General features: G+C 37.8%; 1 protein-coding gene across 7 annotated transcripts in view; it reads left to right on the top strand.

Moving 5' to 3' along the window:
* The window catches only part of LOC117603132 (kin of IRRE-like protein 2), a 214410-nt gene that overhangs the window by 45734 nt on the left and 145626 nt on the right, over positions 1-23050 (top strand). For all 7 annotated transcript variants that reach the window (XR_004581142.2, XR_013063214.1, XR_004581145.2 and 4 more), the window contains exons 2-4: positions 15783-15912; positions 20741-20952; positions 21383-21700. Coding sequence is in view for 2 of the 7 variants with exons in the window: in XM_034321963.2 (XP_034177854.1) it covers positions 15783-15912; positions 20741-20952; positions 21383-21700 (660 nt within the window). In the remaining 5 variants the exon portion in view is untranslated. The remainder of the gene's footprint in view (positions 1-15782; positions 15913-20740; positions 20953-21382; positions 21701-23050) is intronic.

The raw sequence follows: 23050 nt of genomic DNA, 5'->3' as shown, positions 1-23050 counted from the left end.
CAGACTTTCTGTTTCTTTATACCCGAGTTGGTTTCCGTTCTGTGGCGTTTTCGTGCTTTTGTTCATTGTCTTCGCTCTTTCTTTGTGTATTTTCTCTGCCCGTCTCGTTTCACTTCGCCGACTGTTGAACTTAACATTGTCACTCGATATGTTTTCATTGTGCGGCCCCTTCGTCGATGGGTTTCACTGATCGAACCGTTCGGTTACTTTGTTGTTACAATTATCCACTTTTTTAACCCTTATCTGGATAGTCTGTATTGTCATATAGGGAATAACTAATTAAATAATGTTAAAATAAAATAAACTGTGTCTATTTAACATAGGAATTATAATAGTTTATATAAACTGAAGAGTATAAGAGCAGTAGTAACGTTACTACTAGAAATTCAGTAGTAAAGTCTGACATTAGTCGGACACGTTCACTTTAAAGTGCGAATAACCACTTTCAAGGCACTGTAACTTGTTTTATGCTTAACATATGTTACATTTTGCAATATTACATACATCCTTGCTAAAAAATCATTAAAATATCTACTAAAATTTGATAAAAATATAAAAAAGGGGAAAACTTAAAATATTTTTAAAAAAGCAGTTTTTTTTATCCTTTGAGCACAGTAGACTTCAGACATTTTCAAAACCTTAATTTTGACGATATTAACATTAAAAGAGCTGTAGATATAAAATAATTCTTATTTATTAAATATTAGAAAATTTAGCGTACAACTGCTAAATTTTCGCGCGTAAGCAAAGTACCTATTCTCAAGTTTTCCAGTCGTTACTTAAAGAATTCTCTTTATCGTTCATTTATCCCTTAGATCCGAACGCAGCTGAGTCAATCCCCGGTTGATCGCGAAGGGCATTTCTTTTGAAGACCACATTCTAGAAAATTGAGAACCATTCGACACTTGTGAAAGTAGCCTTCGGTTCATCAAGGGTTTCGCCTCCGAGATGGTACTTCGATGCCAACTCAGCTTCGAAACTCGAGTTACTTAATTAACGATCCCTCCACCCTCTTCTACAGCCTTCTTCAGTCTCACCTCGTTGATTATCACCTCTTTGATCGGACGCGTGAGACATGGACGGTGCTTTCAGAGGAGAATTTTTTTACACCGACACGCGATGAGTGTTTATCTTTCAGATCGAAACTTTTCGAAAGGTTCAATTACTTGGAGAGAAAATTACTGAATCTCATTTCTTACCTTTTTCATCTATTTTTTATAATGGTTATTCCTTCAATATTCTATAGATTTATAGATAATTTGAACATTGGAATGTTTCATATTTCATGAAAAATAAATTATCATGCACAGCATAATTTTGACTAAAATAAAAATGCTAATAATTAGTGTATCGCGGAAATTAGTATAGCTTGCTTTAAATAAAATTATACAGTCCAATTTTCGCAACGAAAAGCAATCTGAAAACGCTTAAAACGAGGCTAGTATTTTACGAAGTACCCCTTTTCAAATGGCAGGGAAGAATATGCAGACGGAAGTAGTTACTAGTTTATAGCAGCATGATTTCAGAATTTCATGACAACCGTATTTTTCTCGTAGCACCCGTAGTTTTGTCGATGAAATACTGGTTTATCCGTGGACACGAACGTGTACCCGTTCATTTCATTAAAAGGACGAAAATTGGATGAACGATGGATAATGAAATTTAATTTCATACCCTATGCATATATTGTAATTCACATTACGTTATTGCTGGCGTGTATTATTAAGGAATTTGCATGACGCGTAATAATTTGTCCTTTTGTTCAGTGCAGGACCGTATTAAGATTTCTGGGGACCGGGGTTATCGGATCTTTGAAGATTACCAAACTTGGTAATAATTATTAAATTAAAAATAAATTACTCGCTTAGAACCTGCATAAATTATATTTTTCAAGCTATGCAATCATGCATACTATGTTATTAGAAAATTTCACAGTACATTGGTTAATCATTTTATGAAAATAAGGTAACGTTATTTAAAGTGGCCAGTGATTTGTCAGAAATGAAGTCGGTGCATGTATCAAAATGTGCCAAGGGATCTAGTTCCAGGGGTGATAAGACGCGTAACCCGGGTGGTCCTACTATGAAGGAGAAATCTTTAAAGATGAACTGAACAGATACTATTCTGTCCTTTTTCCCAGGAGTCTGTGGTCTTACCTTTTGATCCCGGACATCCTTTCAGCAGGAGCGAATAATAAGTAATCGGATACAAAAGCACTCTCTGTGTGCTTTCAGCTAATGCTCAACAATGCGTCTGTAAAGTGGATCAGAATTAAAGTTAAACGAGTTTAGGGAGGTATTACAGGAATGATTTTAAATGTATTCAGTAAAAGTGAGGTGGTGAAAGAGTTTGAAATTTTGATGACCTATATTTGTTTTTGTTTTTGGATTATCAAAAAAGAGTTGTCAAAATATATGGTTCTGACAATCTAGGCGAGGGTTTAGGTGTTGATCATCTTCACTCTGATAAGGAGACCCTTTCTTTATTGAAGAAGGGACCAATAACACTCACTTCTAGGAGGGTAGCTCGAAATTTCACCGACCATAATAGGGGAAGAAAACTAATTGAGATCGCTTTACCCGTACAGGGATCCTTCTCTTCGTATTATCTTTAGGTTAATCTTTTTTATCACGAATCATTTAATCTTCTGCCATTTCTACTATTTGTTACCAAGCTCTTCCTTAACTCACTGATTTATTAAAATTAACAATAATTTTTAGGAAGAAAGGATTTCTAGAAAATTGAGAAAATTTTATTTGTCAAATTTCAGCATGCAAAAAAATTAATTAGTATATTAAATTATTGTACTTTTCCTTAGTGTTCATATAATTAGGAACGTGAATACGAATTACCTACTTCGTAGCCTCCTTTCATTTTTATTGCTATAAAATAATGTAATTGCATTTTAATTAATAATCTTAAGTACTTTGACTAAATTGAAGTGCACCAAACGTTAATTTAAAGGTACTTAAGTTCGTTAAGCTTTTAACACTCTTATCGTTCAAGAACTTATCCGCCTTTAATTATAAGCTAGCTTCAGAAATATAAGAATGGAATGTACGAACATTTTTTACAACGTGTTTCGTATTATTTACAATGTGAAAGAATGAGATACGAAGACGAAGAGACATACTTGAGGTATATTTAAAAATTGATGGTTGCAAACATTGCAAGGAATAAGGTAGAAAATTCGTCTTTGTCAACAGTTTCAAGGCAACGGAATATACAATTTCTCATTGGAAGACCTGACCTCTGGGATATATTCTCGATTTCCCTCGCAGCAAAGGGACGCTTGTCCCGGAAATCCTGCAGGAACCAGAGATTCGACTTCCTTCGAGGCACGGATAAAAGCGGAAGAGAGATTTCCTTACTGAGAATCGTTCGAGAGCCATCGTGTATTTCGACGATGGAGTTGAAGCACCCCCTCGTTTCTATAGCCGTTATGTATTTGATACAAGCGCTATTTGTCCTACGCAAATTTGATCCTGAGATAGACCGTACTCTTCAAACGTATCGAAATCGCAATTTTGAAATACTTTGTTTGCCTCGAGGTATATTGTCCAACATATATTTTTTTTTTTTCGTCATCGTATTGGACGATATTTGAGAACGAGTTATATATACGAGTTGCAATTTTTCATTAATAATGGATGAAATTTCTCCGATGGATATCAACGTTCTGTGTATCGAAAAAATTCTGTAGAAGATTAAAACACACAATACTCTTGAAAGATTAATACTTTGGAATACATATTTCATTTGATTTCAAATTTTTGGTAAAAATATTGAACATCATGGATTTATTAAAATTCTGTAGAAATTCATTAATGTGGATAAATTCTATTCGGAGGAGAATTTTATAAAGTATTAATTTCTGAACTATCTGGAATTATCACACTATACATAAAAAATTTAGAAGAAAGCGGAGTAATGGTTGGTTGACCAACAGAAACTGTGAAAAGACAAACAAGGGTGGTTGGTTAAGTAGATAAGATATTTGACGCGTTCAAGGGGAGAAAAGGCGAGCGAAGTGTAGTTGCCGAGGAAAAATAGTCGCTGGCTGTTTCCTCAACTTCTTCTTTTCAAGGGTGCAAGGCAAACGCGTAGACAGACGAAAGGAGGCCGAGGGGATGAAGTTGGCACGCGTCTGGCATACGGGACCTACCCGTTAAAACTTGCCAGAGTAGACATCAAATGCTATTTTGTACAGGGTTTTCGCCCTCCTAGACGTATACCTGGTGTCTGCAAGAAATAGAAACAAAAATCGAAACTGTAGGGAAAAGGTGAGAATTGACTGTGTTCTGGATGCTCCTTTAACAGGTTACTGAATCTTTGATGAGAGGATAACTTGAAGCACGTTTTACCTGGGTTCCTGAGGTAAATGAGAATAAAAGTTCGTTATCTCCAAATTAGGATGGCGTGAAGAAAAATGAAACTTTAGCTGCTTGTTTGGCGTGTAATTAGCAGTTCACTGCTGTTCGCTAGGAAACTTCTTTTGCAATGGTGGTGTGAATAAAAATAATAAGAGAAAGTTAGAAATAATGTTGTTTGAATGTAATTTTTAGAAAAACTATAAAATATTCTATCACATTCTCTATATTTATTCTATTTTATTACTATGCACACACGATACTGTTTAAATAAATTTAATTAAACACGGGACACAGAATCGTCGAGCAACCGTTCTATTTATTCCCATTCCATTTATTTTTCATTACATGCTACAATTAACCAGTTTAATTGATTTTGACTTGTATGCTGAATTTATGCTGACATTTAACTTCTATGGCGGACCATTAATTTTATTACAAGCTCGTAACATTTAATACTTGCTATCATTTATGAATGAATTCCATTTTTGATCTCTAATAAAATTACTTTGCATTAAATTAGTGCATATGAAATGGACGGTTTCGAAATACAGAAACTCTGACATAAAAGTACTGCAAAATTGCATTTAATATTATAGTTATTATCCATAATTATTGTCATATCGTTTATGATAATTGATCAAGTAATAAATTTTTAATTTCATATAATTACTATAATTACCAATAAAATTAATTAATGTTAATGCAAATATATTTAAAATATTTTCTCTCTTCTTTAATTATGATTCTTAAATCTGAATTTTATTAAACCTCTAAGCTCCAATTTCAATGTTATATAACCAACATGAAAAAGTAGCATCACTAACGCATCCTATACCCATAAAATCTTCATGAAATCGTTTAATTTCCGGAGAACCATCTCCGTTATAATATTCTCGGAAATCGTTTCTTGTATGTAAGTTTGGTCGCGCGAAAGAAAGCTAATCAGCAGAAAGCGTTCGAGATGGATCGAAACCCGGTACGCCCTTGAAAAATCGAGCATCATGAACGTCGACGTCTCGTACGGTATCCTCTTCGTTTTTCCACGCTCCGACCCGTAATTATTAGCCGTGACTTTTTCGCCACACCGACCAACAAAGTGATTTCGCCTTTCTCCGAGCCCTCGATAACGAGCGGCGAGCCTCTCGATAATTGCGCTACGCTCGGAACGACGTAATTACGAGCGTTCACCTTCCTTTTTCTCGTGAGACGTTCGCAAATCGTATATACGATCCTGGTCCCTGTCCGAGATCGTCGTTGATCGATAAATCACTGCACTCACAGCAACGAAACCCAGCATCAGGCCCGAAGGAATCGTTTAAAGCCACCTGGAAGCTGGCTTTATCTGCGTCCCTGATTATCGGGACAGTGTTCGTTCGCGACTCGGGTCGGTGTTGATAATACCTATCTGGAACCGTAAATTTGAATCTGCACCTTTTCGAAGCTGAATAAAGATTGCTTGAGTTGAGAATCGTTCGTGGAAAGCAGTGATTCTTATTTCTAATTAGGCGAAAGAAGTAATTACGCAAAAATGTATACTGATTGAGAAATACATTTTAAAGATAGAACTGAAATTATTGGTGAAAATAGGTTGTAAAATAATAATGTTTTGTTTAATATGCATCAGTCTGGTATGCAGAGTGTCCCTAAATATGCAGTATGAAATTATTAAGCCCGTCATTTTGATGGGTTTCGGTATATTTAGGTGTACTATATTTAGACGTACATGGGTGTCAACACGTAGTTAAGTGGACAGTAACTGGATCATTTAAATTTAAAATTTACTACAGGAAGATTCTCTTGAAGTTTTTATAGCACAACTTTTGATAGAATTTTTTGGAAAATTCGTATATAATTTTAGATTGATTTCAAACTTTGACCCAAGTAATTTGTGAATAAATACTACATAGAATTCTGAAAATGTATTGCAAAAATATATAAATATTTATTGTAAATTAGAAATTTAAAAAAAATAGTAAATGTGTAGGTGAAAATTTTCCAAAAATTTCAAATGAAATGAAATATTTTTTAAGTTGAAGAATAATTTCAAATGAAATGCATATATTTTGTGGAGGTATAATAGTTTTTTTTAAACAAAAAATTTGATAAAAGGATTGAATTCTTTTTTAATCTTTCATTCACCTGCGGGTTTTTATATTTTTCCACCTTTTTTCCTCTTTTTTAAAATCACCACGTTTTGTTTCCAAACGACACGTCCGGCAATATATCGATATTTGAAATCACTTGTTCGTGAAAACGTGAACAGTCACGCTCCGGGAAAGCTTGACTGCTATTATTGCGAAATTTGAAGGACCGAGGCTATTCTTGGACCTCGAATTTGTCGATAGCACTTGAAAAAAAAAAAAAAAAAAGCAGATTTGAATCCAATCACGAGGGAACAAAAAGTTTACCGTTTTACACTATTCGTTTAAAATATTCTTTATAATTTGTCAAGTATATCGGTATTAAATAAAAATCACTTGTGCTGAATATTATTTTACCAATTCTATCAAAATCTTTCATTTGTAAGTCTGGGTCAAGATTAACCCACCTTTCGAAGTGATACAACAGCAAATAAAATACCTATGGTCAGTTTGTATCCACACAAATTATTATTTCATAAAAAGAAAATTATTCGCTTTTTCACCCTGAAAATGATGCAAAGGCGAATCGTGATCCTGTGTCCTGTGAAAGCCGTCTGTCGTAAAAAGCAGAAGGGCAGAGGGTTGTAAAAGAAAGGACGAGGTTCGATGGGTTTCATCATCGAACTTTTTTATCGGACCATAAAAGAAAATCGGTACATCTTGGAAACAAGTGCGATCGACACAGTAGGCTATTCAAGTGGAAATATTACGATTTATGGGAAAAAGTTCACCCCCCCGACACTTGGATCAGTTTGATCGATCGTTTTGTAGTTTTTTTAATTGAACGAGATGTACGTTCTTCTATTGGTTACGATAGTTTTATCGACACAATTTTAATTTAAACTCCATGCACTTCATTTTTGTAATTAAAAAATTGTATTTTATATAACATTGCAAATTGTCAATGTTCTATAATATTAAATTTCTAAAGTAGAAATTATTTTCAAAATTAAACAAAATTATTTTAATTTTCTAAATTTTACACTATTCTTTTAAAAATTATAGTCTCAACTTTTTTAAGTTTCGTTCGTGATTGAGCCAAGTTCCTCTGATCAAGAATTAAATGCCTCATTACCCGCATTAACATCAACTTCGTAATTCGCAGTTGCGACAATTTATTACCAATTTAATCCTCATTCAAACTCGACAGTGACAGCGTGTCAAGCGCCTTAGTAAATAAACTTGTTCCCTGGTCTTGAATTTCTCGTCTGCTTGTTACCCGCGAAACTAATTGTAAGAAACGGCACGCATTCTGGCGAGTTTCTTGAAAATTTCGAAACACCACGCGCCGCGAAGAGATTAGGTTCTTCGCGCCAACTTTCATGCTCCAGTTGGAATCAAGGGAATCTGGAAACGCCGTGACTTAATTAAATTCGATAAAGCGTCCCGGCCCGTCCAGACCGGTCGTAAACCGTAAATTACGACGGCATGTAAAACGAATCGACTTACGTGTCGATGGAGAGAAGAGGAGCACGCGTTTACACGGGAGGGCTCGTTTTTATTTCCCTCAACCCCGAAGGCTCGATTAATTCTTTCCCTTCCTCTCTTATCTTCGCGTGCCGTTTAATGCCTCCACGTTTCGTTATTTCTGAAGAAGCTCGCTAAACTCTCGCGCCATAGGTATAAATTCTTGTGTAAATATCAGACGGGGCAGATGCGATCATAGATGTGCGAAGGTTTCGGGCAGGGCACGCACGCGTGTCGTAACTCATAAGGGAGATTAATGTCTCTGGCGGAACTGGAAAACTGTAAAGCTTCGCTACACAGCTATTCTGTTCTATACGAAAGCTGTTATGCGCGGAGGAAACTGACGCGAGAATCGTGATGCGACTGCGGAACGTCGTAAAGGAGAGCTTAAAGTATTCAGCCCGCTACCTTTTAGCGTTTCCACGGGAAATTCGAGCTTTCTTTATTGATAACCACCGCGGGGCCGTTTCGAAGCCGGGAAATCGTTTCCGGAAACGCTACCTCACGAATAAAGCGATGAAGAGAGAACAATAGGCGATCGGTTTTGTCTTATTAAATTGCTGAATATTGGCACTCCGATCGTTTACAAACATTATTTTACCAATGCTATTATAATTATCGAGGAATTTTATTAAATAATTAATTACTTTCTTATACTTTTTCAACGTTCTGATGCTCTTTTCAGTGCATCAACTTCCGCGGGCTAATGAATAAAATTACTCCGAAGTGCGCAAGCATTCGCTATTGATGCGTAATTCAATGAAATAAACATGAAAAGGTTTCGGCATCAAAGAAGTCGGAGGAAAGAAAAATTGATCTCAGCTGTGTACGTAAATTACACATTTCTCTGCGATCATCTACCTACTCAGATTCATTCGAGCTAATAACTCGTCTCTTTCCCCCGAATCTTCAGCTACCATTACCGCCTTAGAATTCAGGGACACCCTATAGCCACGGTAGTCGTCGCGGTTTTATGGATTCCCTTTGACGATCCCTATCTCAGAATCAGATTATGTATATCACCGATTTAAATACTTTACTAACTACGGGAAGTCGATTTTCAGCAAACTGTTACTAACAAAGCGCATGTTTTTTTCATTCATAATCGACTGGAATGTAAGTACGCCTACCTAATTACCGATGCTACTCGACAGTCGGCATGTACTTCTCGATGTACAGACGTCTGGTTATATCGCGGATTCTTTGAGAATTTTAATTTCAGCCACGTGTATGAGGTTAGCATTCATTTCTCTTGCTAAGGAATACGTATGCTGAAAGCCGGTTTTCCTTGAAAACACGTCGGGATAAATCCGTCGTAAAGTTAAATGATGTTTTCAAAACGTGAATTTACGTACCTTCCATTTCGAGGAACATTGAATCGAGTACTTCGTTGAATGGACTTCTTATTCGCTCTTTACGTTAGTCCGGCTGTACACTCGTTTATGAAAGTAATGGAAGCTTGTTAGTTGTAACGTTTTGCTTCTTCAGATACTTATTAAATTTTATTTAATTCGGTAATTTTATTTGTGAGGATGGTACTCTTGATATTTACAATTAGACGTCGAAAATTAACTGAGAAATAAAATACAGGATCATTGTTTGCTATAAAACTTATAGTGGATGCGCATACATATAGATCCTTATTGTTAGACCGCAGAGAGCGTTTCGCTGGAATCCATACATGGATTTATAGACGAGAAAGGGTTAACCTACTTTATAACTACAATAGATTTAAAGGCTTAAGCTTACCAAGTTCATTAAGGTTTACTGTTGGACATATTGGATTTACTTTAGCTGGATTCAAATAAATTTCCGTAACATAACGTAATCTTTAACGCTTTGTTACACTTTATCCTAATACCGATAAAAATGATAATAATTTTATCCGAATAAAATAATATTTGAAATATGGTAATTGGAATTATTAATTGAAATAATAATTTTTTTTTAAATAAAGAATTCCATTATCATTGGAGGAAGAAATAAGAAGGAAATGATATTTGGCGACCAATGGAATCAATGGAACAATGGAAACGAGGGAAACGATTAAAGCGGCCCCCATAACAAATGAAACATTCACGATTGAAATTTACGGGGAGCACGAGTAAGCTTGCAAGCACAGCTTTATTTACGCGAACTGGGTGCCTACTTTGCTCCATGGTAATTACTACGGCAATTACATCGCGATTTACAGTAATTACAACTTTTACTGGCTGAGCGGAACCCAAACTGTACCCCTCGTGCCACTCTATCCCAGCTTTCGCCATAAAAAGCTTTCTCGAGCACCAGTAGAAGCTATTAATCTACCTACTACGCTGCGGTCCACAATACATCTAGACTTAACTTAGAGAGTCGTCCTTGCTGGAAAGAGGATTTTTCTTCCAGGAACCGCTGTTTTAATAGTCCTCTTCATTTTTCTCTTACTAGGGAAGGAGGGAAGGGTCACCTTAAGAAACACACGAATCTACTTTTCCTTTCCCCATTTTCAATTTTACAATTTCTTTTCTTCTGAAGCGTATTTTCACGGTTCTATAAGTTAAATAAGTGTTCGATATATTTTGGGTATTCTGGCAATAATTAAGTTCAATCAATGGCTTTTAATTTTATTTTATTATGATCATTGTTGGTATATTTAAATATTCTTCCTGAACTTTTGAGCAATTAGTTGAATTGATTAATACAATTATTATATTATACAATGTTTCATTTATACGCGATTCATAATTTGCAGTGCATTTAACTGCATATGTGCACACGCGTGTATAATTGAAACATTACTGCAATGTTTTTCACCGCATTTCAATAAATTCAGTTTTTCATTGGCAAAGAAATATTTTCTCGTATATTTCAATTATGAATGTTGCACTTTCATGAAGTTTTTATGAAAAAATTTTTCTGTGCAATTTGAATTGCAACGCTAGATTGAATGATATGAATTTGTTGATGTTAAGAATTCTTTTATGTACTACGTGCGTGCTGAATTTATGGAATATTTTATGCCAAAGAATAATTGGAATTTCATGATAAATGTTAATCACTTTAATTTGTTCTAATTATAGCTTGTATAACAACGTAGAAAATTTAATAACATGATTCACCGTTCGAGGGGTAAATTCTTCTTCATTCTAATTTTCCAAATTTCATCCTGTTTCTTTAAATGTTAGTTTCTCAATGAAAATCTAATTAAATACCAAATTTTAATTAATATAATAGATCTGTGAGTCACGATTGACTCTGCCACTGACATTTGACGATTAATAAATACAAATTTCGTATAATTACCAATTTGAAAAGTGTGATATTCTAATCACCGAATTTCATGAGAACAAATAGTGAAAAGGTTAAGCCTATTCGATTGACACGAGTCAACACGTCTCGCGGTGATTAGTTTATAAAAGCATCAATTGCCGTGACCAGATAGCGAAGTAATTTCAACTCACTTCAGAAACTGTACTGGCTGTCTAGTTTCCCGTTTGAGCGGATGTATAGCGTGCATCGTAATTTGTTCCTGTTGCCGAAGAATTCTGAACGCCCACGTCGTTCCCGGTACGGATCGATGCCGCGGCTCGCACGGTTCATAAATAACCTTTCTACGGGGAAAACGAATCCATCAACAGCCACGATCCTTAACTAGCCAATTCGAAATAACATCAAACGCGACGTAACGCCTTCTTTTCACTGGTCTCGTGACTGCACGGGGGTTGGCAGCTTCTTAAATAAGTAATCTTTCCGTTTCTTCGAACGCGGGGGAGAGCTTCTTGAATTTCCAGGATGATCGCCATCAGGCAAACTTAACCAACGAATCTTGTTTATTCTTCTTTTTATTGAACAAGTACCGTTTAATCGTTTTTATTTATTCTTGCGTTTCGTATTGCTGTTGTTCGTTATCGGTTTATGGACTACAGAATTATTCCCTCGGCTCTTAAACTTTGCAAACGATGGTTCTTCTTTTCTTCGGTAATTATGAATCCGGTAATGATTTATTAAAATATAGATTGAAGTTCTACTGCAATTAGTACTTTCGTTACTGAACAACTCGAGGTAGTTAGCTACCAAGCAGATGCCTATTTAATAGCTTGTAAGTAGAGCTTCTAATAGAAGAAAAATGGGAGTTGTTAGAAACAGGAAGTGTCTTTCAGCAGAGAATGTAGCTAACAAGCAACTTGGACCTGAAAGTTGCACCTTGGCAAAGTTACAATGTGTCAATCACTGTCCAGTTGAAGAAGCTAAATTCTGTAAAATCTGAATTAGGATGTATCTGTTTATACAAGTACAGTGAAGAAGTCATTAAGAATAATTGTCCTAAGTATAGACTCCAAAAAATAATGAAGAGTTTTGAAACGTAGCAAAACGAAGAACAAAGTTGAATCTGTTCCAAATAACCACAGAAGCCCTATTTAACATGTTTAATACCAAAATGAAAATGTTGCTTAAAATTTTCTATAATTTTTTCAGCAACGAATAAACGTATTTCGTCGTTCGCTTTTGCAACAGCGAAACCAAAGCTCCTTTCTCGAAACGTCGAGTTTATTTGTTGTAAAATTCGCGTCACGATTCAGAATCCAATACTATTGCGTTGCTCATTCAGCTGGCGTAATTTAAAGCCCATCAATTACAAAACCGTATTCCTTGGTTCAATTCGATCGATGGACGGAGGGGGTAGGTGTACAGAGCGGGGGTAAGACAAATTATCCCACGTAGAGGTAATTAAGACCACCCCACCCCTGGGAATCGAGGAATAAAAACGTCAAACGATTCTTAAGTCACGTTTAACCCCATCTAGATTTACGTCGCGATAGATCTTGTTTCCGTGTTAATTATTTCCTCGAGTGGTTGTTCGGCATGCAAGCTCGTTTTACGATAATGGCGGAACGAAGCGCAGCTATTAAGATAAACTGGTCAGCCGGTGTTCGAATGTCGTTCGTTATCTTTGCTTGTTCTATTAATTCGACTGTAAAGGTAGGACATTAATGGCGGAAGGGTCAAGGTTCAAAGTCGTAAAATTGTTAGAAGGGTAATCTGGTTTATAGTTGCTGCGAATGTCCGTTCTTTATAGATCAGGGATGGTTAACACCTCGGCGTTAATGGCTCTCTCCATGGTCCGCCATACGAGGGTTGAATTACAGACTCTAGATTCTCTAACGTTTCAACTATTTTTTTTTTAGATGAACCTCGCTTGTTATACAGTTTATTGGATTTTAGAGATACTTGTATGATATCCTAACTACACGACCCTTGCACTCGTGTACGCCACGTGACTCGTGCCAAGATTCCAGTAATTGAACCTGACTCGATCGCCGTTCTCGAACGCAGTCGATCAAGTATCGAATATCGGAGAAGTGAACTTCTCCGAGAGCAAAAGTGGATCGACTTAATTATTTTTTCTTAAACATACAGGTCAAATACGAAGTTGCAACGAACCAATCAGTTCTTAGTTTTCCTCAAACTTCTGTTAATCTTACAGCAATTTTATTTCGAACACTCCTAATTACAGTAGACTCTTGATAACTTGCTGCAGACCCCTATCACTTGTTCTTAGCACATCATTTCTCAGGTACGTGATTTGTTTGAGCAATCAATTGATTTTGTGATTGGTAAAAATACTTACTTGTGGAGGACAATAGGCGTCTGCGAAAAGTTAACGAGCGGCAAGTTATCGAGAGTTCGGTAGGGAAGTTTTCATCTTTTTCTTTGCTCAAACTTTCCCTAATTAAAATACATTATAATTTAATGAGTTTTTTTCCGAATAAAAGTTAGTAGAATATAAAATGGCTAGGCTCATTACTTGAATCGATCAAGAAGGTCTTGCTGATGTATTACCATAAGGAAAAAACAAGCAGGTAGATCTATCAAACAGGTGTTTCAAGAAGCAGACTTGCAAATGTAAAATTTGCAAATGGTAAGAGGAAAAGGAAAATGCCATAGTAAAAAATATGTAAACCTGTGCATAAAAGATACATAAGCCTTGAATATGAAACTGATAGCAATCTGAACTTAGATCTTTTTCAAAAACACGTATTAACTCATTTTGCAGCCTTAATTATTTATAATTAAATTTTAACCACACGATAGAAATAAATTCTTTCTATAAAACAGTCCAGAGGTGAAAATAGAGAAGAAGAAATAAAACTTGAAGAATTCTCTCTAACACCTAATATTTCATAGATATCGTAGTAAATAGTTAAAAAGAAACTGAACCATACACCTTGCCACGAAAATAAATTTGTTCGAAGAAATAAAACACTGAATTTACCACTTCATACTCAAATGCACCTACAATCCAGTCAACTTATCGCCGAGTTCATTTACTCTGGGGGATGAAATTTTTTGGTCCGAGTTCAGGTCGGAGAGACGTCCGCAGTGACAAGTGTCACACTCACCTAGGGGGGAACAATTTCATTTACCACGGGGAGAAAAATAGTGGTTAAATTCCTCGAGTAGGTATAGTCATACATTATTCTGAGATCGAGAGAAGGGCGAAGAAATCTCTCGTGTGTATTCAGCCTAAGGATTAGAAAATACCAAAAAACAGAAGACATCGACAAGATACTTTTGTGATTTTCAAGGAATCCACCCTTAAACTTATGTTTCTTTTTATAGCCTCGATGGTTGCTTACCCTTTTAAGTAGAACTTTTTTTAAAATACGAATTTCTAGAGGAACGATATAAAACAAACGAAATGAAATTAAAATTAGGGCTCTCTCCATGGTCCGCCGTCCCGAAATCCATATCTCCGGTAAACAAACAAGAGTTTCAGGAAGTAATTTCCTCGAAAGCGTTGTAACATATTACATAGTGTACGAGTGTGCCATTTCGTGTAAACTACCGACATTTGTCAGTCGAAGCGTCCGAACAAACTTTCCAACAGTTCATCTCCAGATGTTCGGATCCGTCTATCCATCTCGCGGCTGTGTCTCCGACTTGGAGGTCTCATTTCGAAAGTTACAGTGAAGTATCAGCGTCTCCAGGCTCGAGATGGAAATCAGTGGAAATCGAGGGCTGTTGCGATTGGCCAGGGAATCGCGAAGGTAACAGAAGGGAAGGGGTTGATCGATGAGATCCATGGGAACGATCGGTCATCGAGGGTCCTTGGAAGGATCGTTGATTTTCGTTGACTATCGCGTCAACCGTGGAAGACAAGGGGTGTGCTCGCGGGTGTGTACGTCAGCGAGTAGCTCGTTAAAACGTGATAACTCCATCTACATGTAAATCTAATCGGTTAGACGGGACCGTTAGGGCATCAAAACCCCCATTAACCACAGTCTACACCATCAGCCGGCAAGACGACTTGGCGGTGAACGACTTAAGCTTGCTTGGAAAGCCACGACATTAACCGTCAGCGCGTACGTCACCGCTAAATTCTCCTGTAATGAGACCTAATTCCGAAGGATGTCTTTGTGACTCCTGTAAAGCACCTTGGCTCTGTCTCCGACGAGATTCTTGTTCGCTTCTGAAACCACTTTACCGACGAACGAATGTGGTTAATTATTGCTCGCTCTAACTACCCCTTATCATTTCATCTGTACGTTACCGTTGGATAATTCGCACGTTTAGCGTAATCGAATAATCTGCTTGTTATTTTTAATTTTCTATATTACAAAGAAAATAGAGTACTGTAAAAATTGAGGAAAAATGAAAAAAGGGGTTGCTTTTACTTTTGTTATAATTTACAAACTAGAAGAAGTCTTATATTTAATTGTTTGTTGAATATTTTCAAACTTCTTTATATTACAATATTGTGATTAATTTTAAGATAAAATATGATTTATTATTAACACTTAATTTTTTGCTTACTTTGCAGTTCCAATGGTTACCGTTAGCGGAGTAGTGGGAAAGAAAGTACAGCTACCTTGTGACATTCGTTCCGCTGAAAACGACAACGTCAGCATGGTGCTTTGGTACAAAGAAGGAGAGGGAGAACCCATCTACAGGTAAACTGTCAAACCTTTATTATACCTTTATATATGACACATTCCGCTACAAAAGAGAAGGAGCTAAATCTCTTTGACCTGTCGAGATTTTGCACGAGATCCTTTTACGTGACAGGAGTTTCGTATAAAATACAAATACGAATATACACTTCTAGCCATAATTGTGTGATTCGATATTATAAGACAAGGGGTTAAATATCACGGATATTCGATAAATCGCTGAATAAAAGCCAGCGAATGGAGGAGTTACAAGATACGAAAATGAATTTTAAATACTTGGAGTCAATTGAGCGGAAGTCTCCAATTCATTCTAACGGCTAAAAAGAACCCATCCAGCGGTTGGAAAAACATCGTGGCTGGCCGGTTAACATCTAAAATTTCCCCGAAACCCGATAATCCGGGAATATAAATTACCCCGAAGAAATGAAAAGGGAACGGTAGCCGGAGGGGGTGGGGGTTGGAGGGGATACCGGTCCAGAAATTCCTAGCGTTATTTTCCGCGGTGAACTTCATTTGCTTCCTGACTCGCTATTTCGCTTCCGCGACCCGTGAAATTTTGCATATAGAATGGTACCCTCCCCCCCTGGCTCGCCTCTTCGACAAGAAGCGCAGTAGGGCAAGGAGGGTGGGAGGGGTTCGGAGTGGATCGTCGACGTTAGTACTCGTCGGGTCATATTTAAGAAATGTAATAAGGTGTGAGATATGTGCCGGGAAGGCGATGCATCGTCTCGACACCGTACCACCACCCTTCTTCGCAGGACGAGAGGGTGGAAGGGGATGAATCGGATAGTCGAGGGCACAGGTCGTCGCCTGTTGTAAAGTCAGTTTAATCCTCGCCACCAGAGGAGAAACTTGAAATTTAAAGGCAGACAGACACCCCGTGTACCCTCTCAACGAGCCTCGCCCAACCCTCCCCCTTCCCGCCCTCCTGCTGGTGCAGCAGTAAAATATTTATTGCGGGACGTACCGGTTCGCTTATCATACGTGCGCCAGACAGTTAAGGAAACGAAATGGCGAGACCAGCCGTGCATGATCGTGAATATCATTTCTTGCTATCTTTCTTTTCCTACTGTATCCTTCGAGGGGAAAGGTCTGCTAAGTTCCGCGTGAGAAATTTCGAGGCAACTATGACGGTGAAATGTTTATTCGATGATTCGTACGGAACAGGGGTCGCTAAACTACCGTTCACGAGTTTAGAATGATTTTTACAGTATCGAAATGTGGAAAGGAAAATTTATTACCACGTACGTAACCCTCGGAATGCGGACACTTTAGGTTCGCCACTTTCACCCTTATTTATGTCGGCATTTTATGTGAATTTGAAGGGTGAATTATGTGGAAAATTTTAAATACATTGTTACATATGTGAATATTATACTTTTTGGATGAGGTGACAAATAAAATTTCTATGTTATACCTGGGTCGAAATTACCTTGTCATTCTATCTAACTAAATATTGATTGTATGAAATTTTTAATATGTTACTAAACGAATAATGGATATTTTTATCAATTATATAAATTTGTAAAATTATCTGCTATACGTTTATCATGATTGATTAAATAAAGAATCCGAAATTTCAGATAATTCATATTATATTCGAAATCTCTGTCGCTTATTGTTAATTTGAAATCCCTGACGAGTTATTTCCGTTTAATCTGATTTTTAATCATATTACATCGATTTATTCTGCCACTTGAACGTTTCACTCTGACAGGGCTTCGCTTATTTCATTTTCTTCATTACCGGCTTCACCCTTTTCATTTTCTTGGACGATCTTGTTTCTTCGTTTTCTTCTTCTTCTTCCCTTTTCTTTATTTCCGCATTTAGCTTCTTGGTCTTCAACTTTTTTATGAAATTTTCCGTAATATTTGCGACTTCTCCGAGTAGCATCCCGGATTACTCTTCAGGAACGTCGTTTCACAGAATTGAATTCGTCCAATTCTGTTCGTTCTACCTCTTTGGTGACATTTAAATCGTACGCATTATACAAAGGATTGTTCGAATATCGTTTTCTAATGAAAATATTAACAGTTCGCTGTCGACTGTAGGTGAACATAGGAAATACGCAATTAAATTAAAATTGGGACTCTCTGCAAGGGTTAAATAAGAAAATTATTTTAATAAAAAATTTGTGTATTTTCCTAATTAGAAATAAAAGTAACAAAATATTGTGGAAATAATAGAGAAAATTTCTTAGATAATATACTACGAATATTGTTTTACAATATTTTTACACCATCAAATCAAATGAAACTTCCAACATTTCAAACCCGAGCATCCAATATGCAACAGTCTAATTCAAAACGGTTCAATGGACCGAATATAACCGTCTCGAGTGAAACAACATCGAAAATCTAACGTATGGGCCACTGGAGACCACTTCCTCCGATATCGCTCTATTCCGCCGATCGTGTTGCCGATCGACGAGCTCACCGGGTGTGATTTCAGCTAAGAACGCCGGGATCGTGGATTCGCCTTGATTTCCATGCATCCCTTCGCATACCGGGCCAGTCTCGGATAGCGATTCTTCGTTGGAAAATCTGGTCGTGAATGAGCGTAGGATGTGATGTAGGTGGCACGCGAGGGATCGAGGAATCGATTCGAGGCGAGGCCGGAAGAGTGATACCAGAAATCGCTTTCGAGGGTTATCGTACGAGGAGAGAAGCGATCGAACAAACGCGTTATATCTACGGTTCGTTCGAGCCCCGACGGAAGGATGGTGATTTTCTGGAAAGAGAGAAGGTCGTGTGGAGAAGCGATTGCATCTGTACGGCGGAGCCCTAAGGGCCGGCATCCTGGTAGCAAAGCAAGCTAACGGACGTCCGGAGTGTGGCAGCACGTCACGGAAGCGCTTTCCTCGTCTGCTGGAAGTGCGAAGTGGAAGAATTAAATCGTATTTCAACGTCAATGCCGCGAAAGCAGGCAACAGAGTGGGATAGCTTTGGGAATACTCAGTCACGAGCGGAAATCCGAACTCCGGTGCAGTCGTGGAACGCAATTTAACTTTTAGTCGCTCGTGAGGAACCGTTGCCTTCCATACTCGCTTACCAACGATTCTCTCTTCTTTCACCCACTCGGCAGACCCTCGATAGTAACCATAAAGCGAGAGAGAGAGAGAGGTTTCATCCGCCTTCTATCTTTCTGCGAAACATCCGTCTCGTTCCAGCCATGAAGTCTTCTCTTGTTCGTTGGTTACCGGATGCTTAATATGCAATCACGTAACCGCGATGGCTCCCTAGGTGACTCCATATATGCTGCCCCCTCATCCTGTCGGGTTATAATTTTCTTACGCTTCTTGCGAGCCGATTCTTCACGGTCTGTCAGAAGATCTGAAATCGGTCGGGCGAGAGTGTTCGCATCCTGCCTGATGAAGTTCAACGAATGCGAAAAAGCGTAATGGTCGATGTTTCTTTCTTACGTGCTGGTTGCACAGCTGAAACGGATTCAGAACATGCTTGAATAATTTAATTCGCTACAGCTTTCATCCATCAAAAGAGAAATCTGGATAAGGAAGCAGGGTTGGAAATTCGGTGGAGAGGTTTCTTCTTACACGGCGAGGATTATTTGTGTTTAAAGGTACTCGGTGAATTTGGTAGGAATAAACAGCAGGTGGAATATGGGTGAAAAATATTCAAGAAATTTCAGTTATTTGGCAGGTGGAACATCGTGTAATTTTATTTACTTATTTATAATTTATAAATTATACTAATTTTAGAGAAGGTAATTAACCAAATGGTTATATTAATAATTATTGCACCTTTGAGTAAGGACATTAACTTCGTCTTCTGAGAGTTGATAAATTTCTCAAAACTCAGATCACTTCTTTACTAGGTATCAAAGTTTCTCAAGTTCTTCTTCATAGCAATTCAGATAGCCGGCATTAAAGCTTAATTAAGTGTATAAAATCTTGAGTATACGTATCTGCGACAAGATATCCTCGTGAATAATGGTAGCAAGTTTCTCGAAGAAGACGTTTCACTTGATGCCAGATCAGAAATGAAAGGCACGATAATTCATTCTACATTCATGTTGCCGACGATTCTGAAGGTAGAATTGTTGAGGAGTTGAAGAGCAATAAGGCGTACTGAGAGCTCAAGCGAACGTGTTCTCTCAACTTTGCACGTGACATCGGGCAAAGACTGAGACGGGGGAGACGTCGTGAAAGGGCATTGTCGACTTCGTCGTCTGTCGGATCTTCGAGATTACAAGTGCTGGTTTCATGAAAATTCCTGTCTCACTTCTGTAGGATTTTAGTATTAACTTGTACCCTTACAGAAACGTCCTTGCGAAGAAGCTGATACGAATTCGCCGAGGCACCAATCCCCTCGCTACGCTGTTAATCTGAATGCTTTAATAAATTCCGCTCGTCAAGTTTTCAATCTAAAAATAGAATGAAATGTTACCAGTAGGTAATTACTCCGTCCAGAAGGCGAGGAATAAATTAACTGTTGACGAGTGATTTATAACGTTGGCGAGTGTAATTAGAGAGTTAATAAATCGATAATTAATTTAACAGGATAAATTCGTGTCATTTATAAACGTGTATGAGTTTTTCGCTGTAATCGGGTAATAATAATTGCAGTCGATGATCAATGCAGGCCATTATTTTTAATCGAAGAAAATCATAAAAAAAGAGAGAAATGAAAGCGATGATAAATGAATTTATACAACGTGTCAAAAGTTGGATATTAAAAGATGATTTATCTTTCAACAACTTCAATTTCTCTTTTATAAGCGCAACGATGCATCTATTAAATGTAAATGCATAATAGTGAAAGGGTAAAATCTTTGCGTAGCTACAGAAGAACACAATTTCTGATTTCAGCTTCGACGTTCGTGGTCGTCGACAGTTCCACAATGCTCGCCTTTGGTCGTCGCCGACGGCATTGGGACCAAGAGCTTTTTTTTTCCCGGTGTCGAATCCTGCACACCTCAGCATCGAGAAGCTGGAATCCAGGGATGAAGGGATCTATCGGTGTCGAGTAGATTTCAAGAACTCGCCAACGAGAAAGCAGAAGACGAATCTGACTGTTATAGGTAAGCAATGCAGGTCTACTCATTTATTAAAAATTATATTCATTTTAAAAAATACCTTTAACGTAGATTATATATCGAGTAATTTGAAATAATTAAACCATCAGTTTCTAACGAACCACTTTTGTATCTCCGATTTTCACCACCGTTAGCCTCGCGTTTGCATAAATCGAACAATAGCGACGCGCCGGTTTTTGCTATTGTTCCATCCATCCATCCATCCATTGACGTGTAATCGGGCGTCGTCAACAAAAGAGTATTCAGCAAATGGTAAATCATTCGCATCAACAGAATTCAATTGGCTCTAATCAATCTTTCATGAGTAAATCACGGTGGCACGCATCGAAACGCATAGATCACCCATTCTCGACCGACAGACAAATAATCAATCCGCGTTTCCGCTGATTCAATCATCCACCCTGTGTTCGCGTAGTGCCTCCGTCGAAGCCGGTGATACTGGACGGAACGACGAGGGATATTTCGAGGTTAGAGGAACCCTACAACGAGGGGAGTGACGTGAACCTGATTTGCGAGGTACGAGGTGGCAGGCCGCCCCCGAAGCTGACGTGGTACCTCGAGAACACCGTGATAGACGAGTCCTATCACTACAACACCGAGTCAGGTCTGACGGTTAACCGCTTGTCCTACCCTAAAGTTGGACGGCAACACCTCAAGGCCCGGCTGATTTGTGAGGCGAGCAACACTAACTTGGAGCTACCGCAAACCAGACTCGTCATCCTCGACGTCAATCGTGAGTACTTCATTTTATATATCGTTATGCATGATTTTTATTTATTTACACGGTAGGCTCTACTGCTTGAAAATTTGCACTTGCAAAAATTCCCTCCTGATTTAGCAGAATCTTTTTCGAACACCCTGTACATTACACGAGAGTAGACAGTGGAATTGCACGTTTCAGGATACAGGAACGCGTTATTCCCAATGTATCTTCCTATCTCTGAAATATTCATTCTCCCATCTCCTCTACCATCTTGGTAGCTGGTGCATTTCGTTGCATTTCGAAATGTCATTGTTCCCTTAATTTCATCGTTGCTTGTACTTCGCTACATCCAGAGAAATTCCATGCCCTACTTACATAATTCGGCGATAATTATTCCATTCTACCTGGTGCAATTTAAAATTGAAGATTTCTGGAAGGATGGTCAAGGAGCACCGTGATGGTGATTTAATCATGCTGCAGTTAATGGTTTCGGAAAGAGGAGATCCTCGAAACATTCCTTTTTATTATCTTAGTAAATTGCATTGGGATCTAGTAGAAATATGGCTAGAAAATTATTCTAGACTTCGCTTTTTCCTGATTGATAGACAGTTAACCCTTCTAAGGATGACTACACAATGAATAGACATTTATAGATTGTATCTCTTCATACCAGTCAATTTTTTGAAAAATTTGATTTATGTCACTATGACTTTAATCCCTGTCGTTTATTTTTCTTCAAGAAAATTATTCATCGATAATCCACTGTTGAGTATGCGGCCTAAATGGCTAGAAATCCGATCCTGACGTATCGTGACAAGATTTTGTATCTTTTATAAAAATCTACCGTTTGCTCGCATGGAAATTCTATTATCCCTATGACACATCTGTAAGCTGGAAACGAGATATAAATTCTCGAATGTACGAGCAAAACGTTCGCTTAATCGGTCTTTGCCTCCACTGCGCATGCATGCGTTTGAAACCATAGAAAACGACACTGTCTGCCGCGAGTGAAGCGTGTAAGTCACATACACACCGTGACCTATGCGTTAATCCGGCGCAACAGCAACTGGTTTCTGCATAATTTCGTTGCGAAAGTTCCGACGCGATCCCAAAGATCACAAGAAACGCTCTGCGTACCGTTAATGCTTTCCACCTTACGTCACCAGTGTCATGATATCTACTTATAGCTGAGAAAATATGTTAACGTCTAAACTGGTATTTTAGTACTTTTAATAAGATGAACATGATACATCGGTGGTGAGTGATAGAACGGAACGAAAATAACCCTTGTTGAGAAATACTAATGTAACGACTTGTTCGGGTTAAAAGTCAGAAATCCATGCATAGTATCACGCACGGTAGATTTCCCTAAGGAAATAT

This window comes from Osmia lignaria, chromosome 12, assembly GCF_051020975.1.
Source record: "Osmia lignaria lignaria isolate PbOS001 chromosome 12, iyOsmLign1, whole genome shotgun sequence".
Lineage (NCBI taxonomy): Eukaryota > Metazoa > Arthropoda > Insecta > Hymenoptera > Megachilidae > Osmia > Osmia lignaria.
Note: the sequence above shows the minus strand (reverse complement) of the source record. Positions and strands in the feature narration are given on the sequence as shown.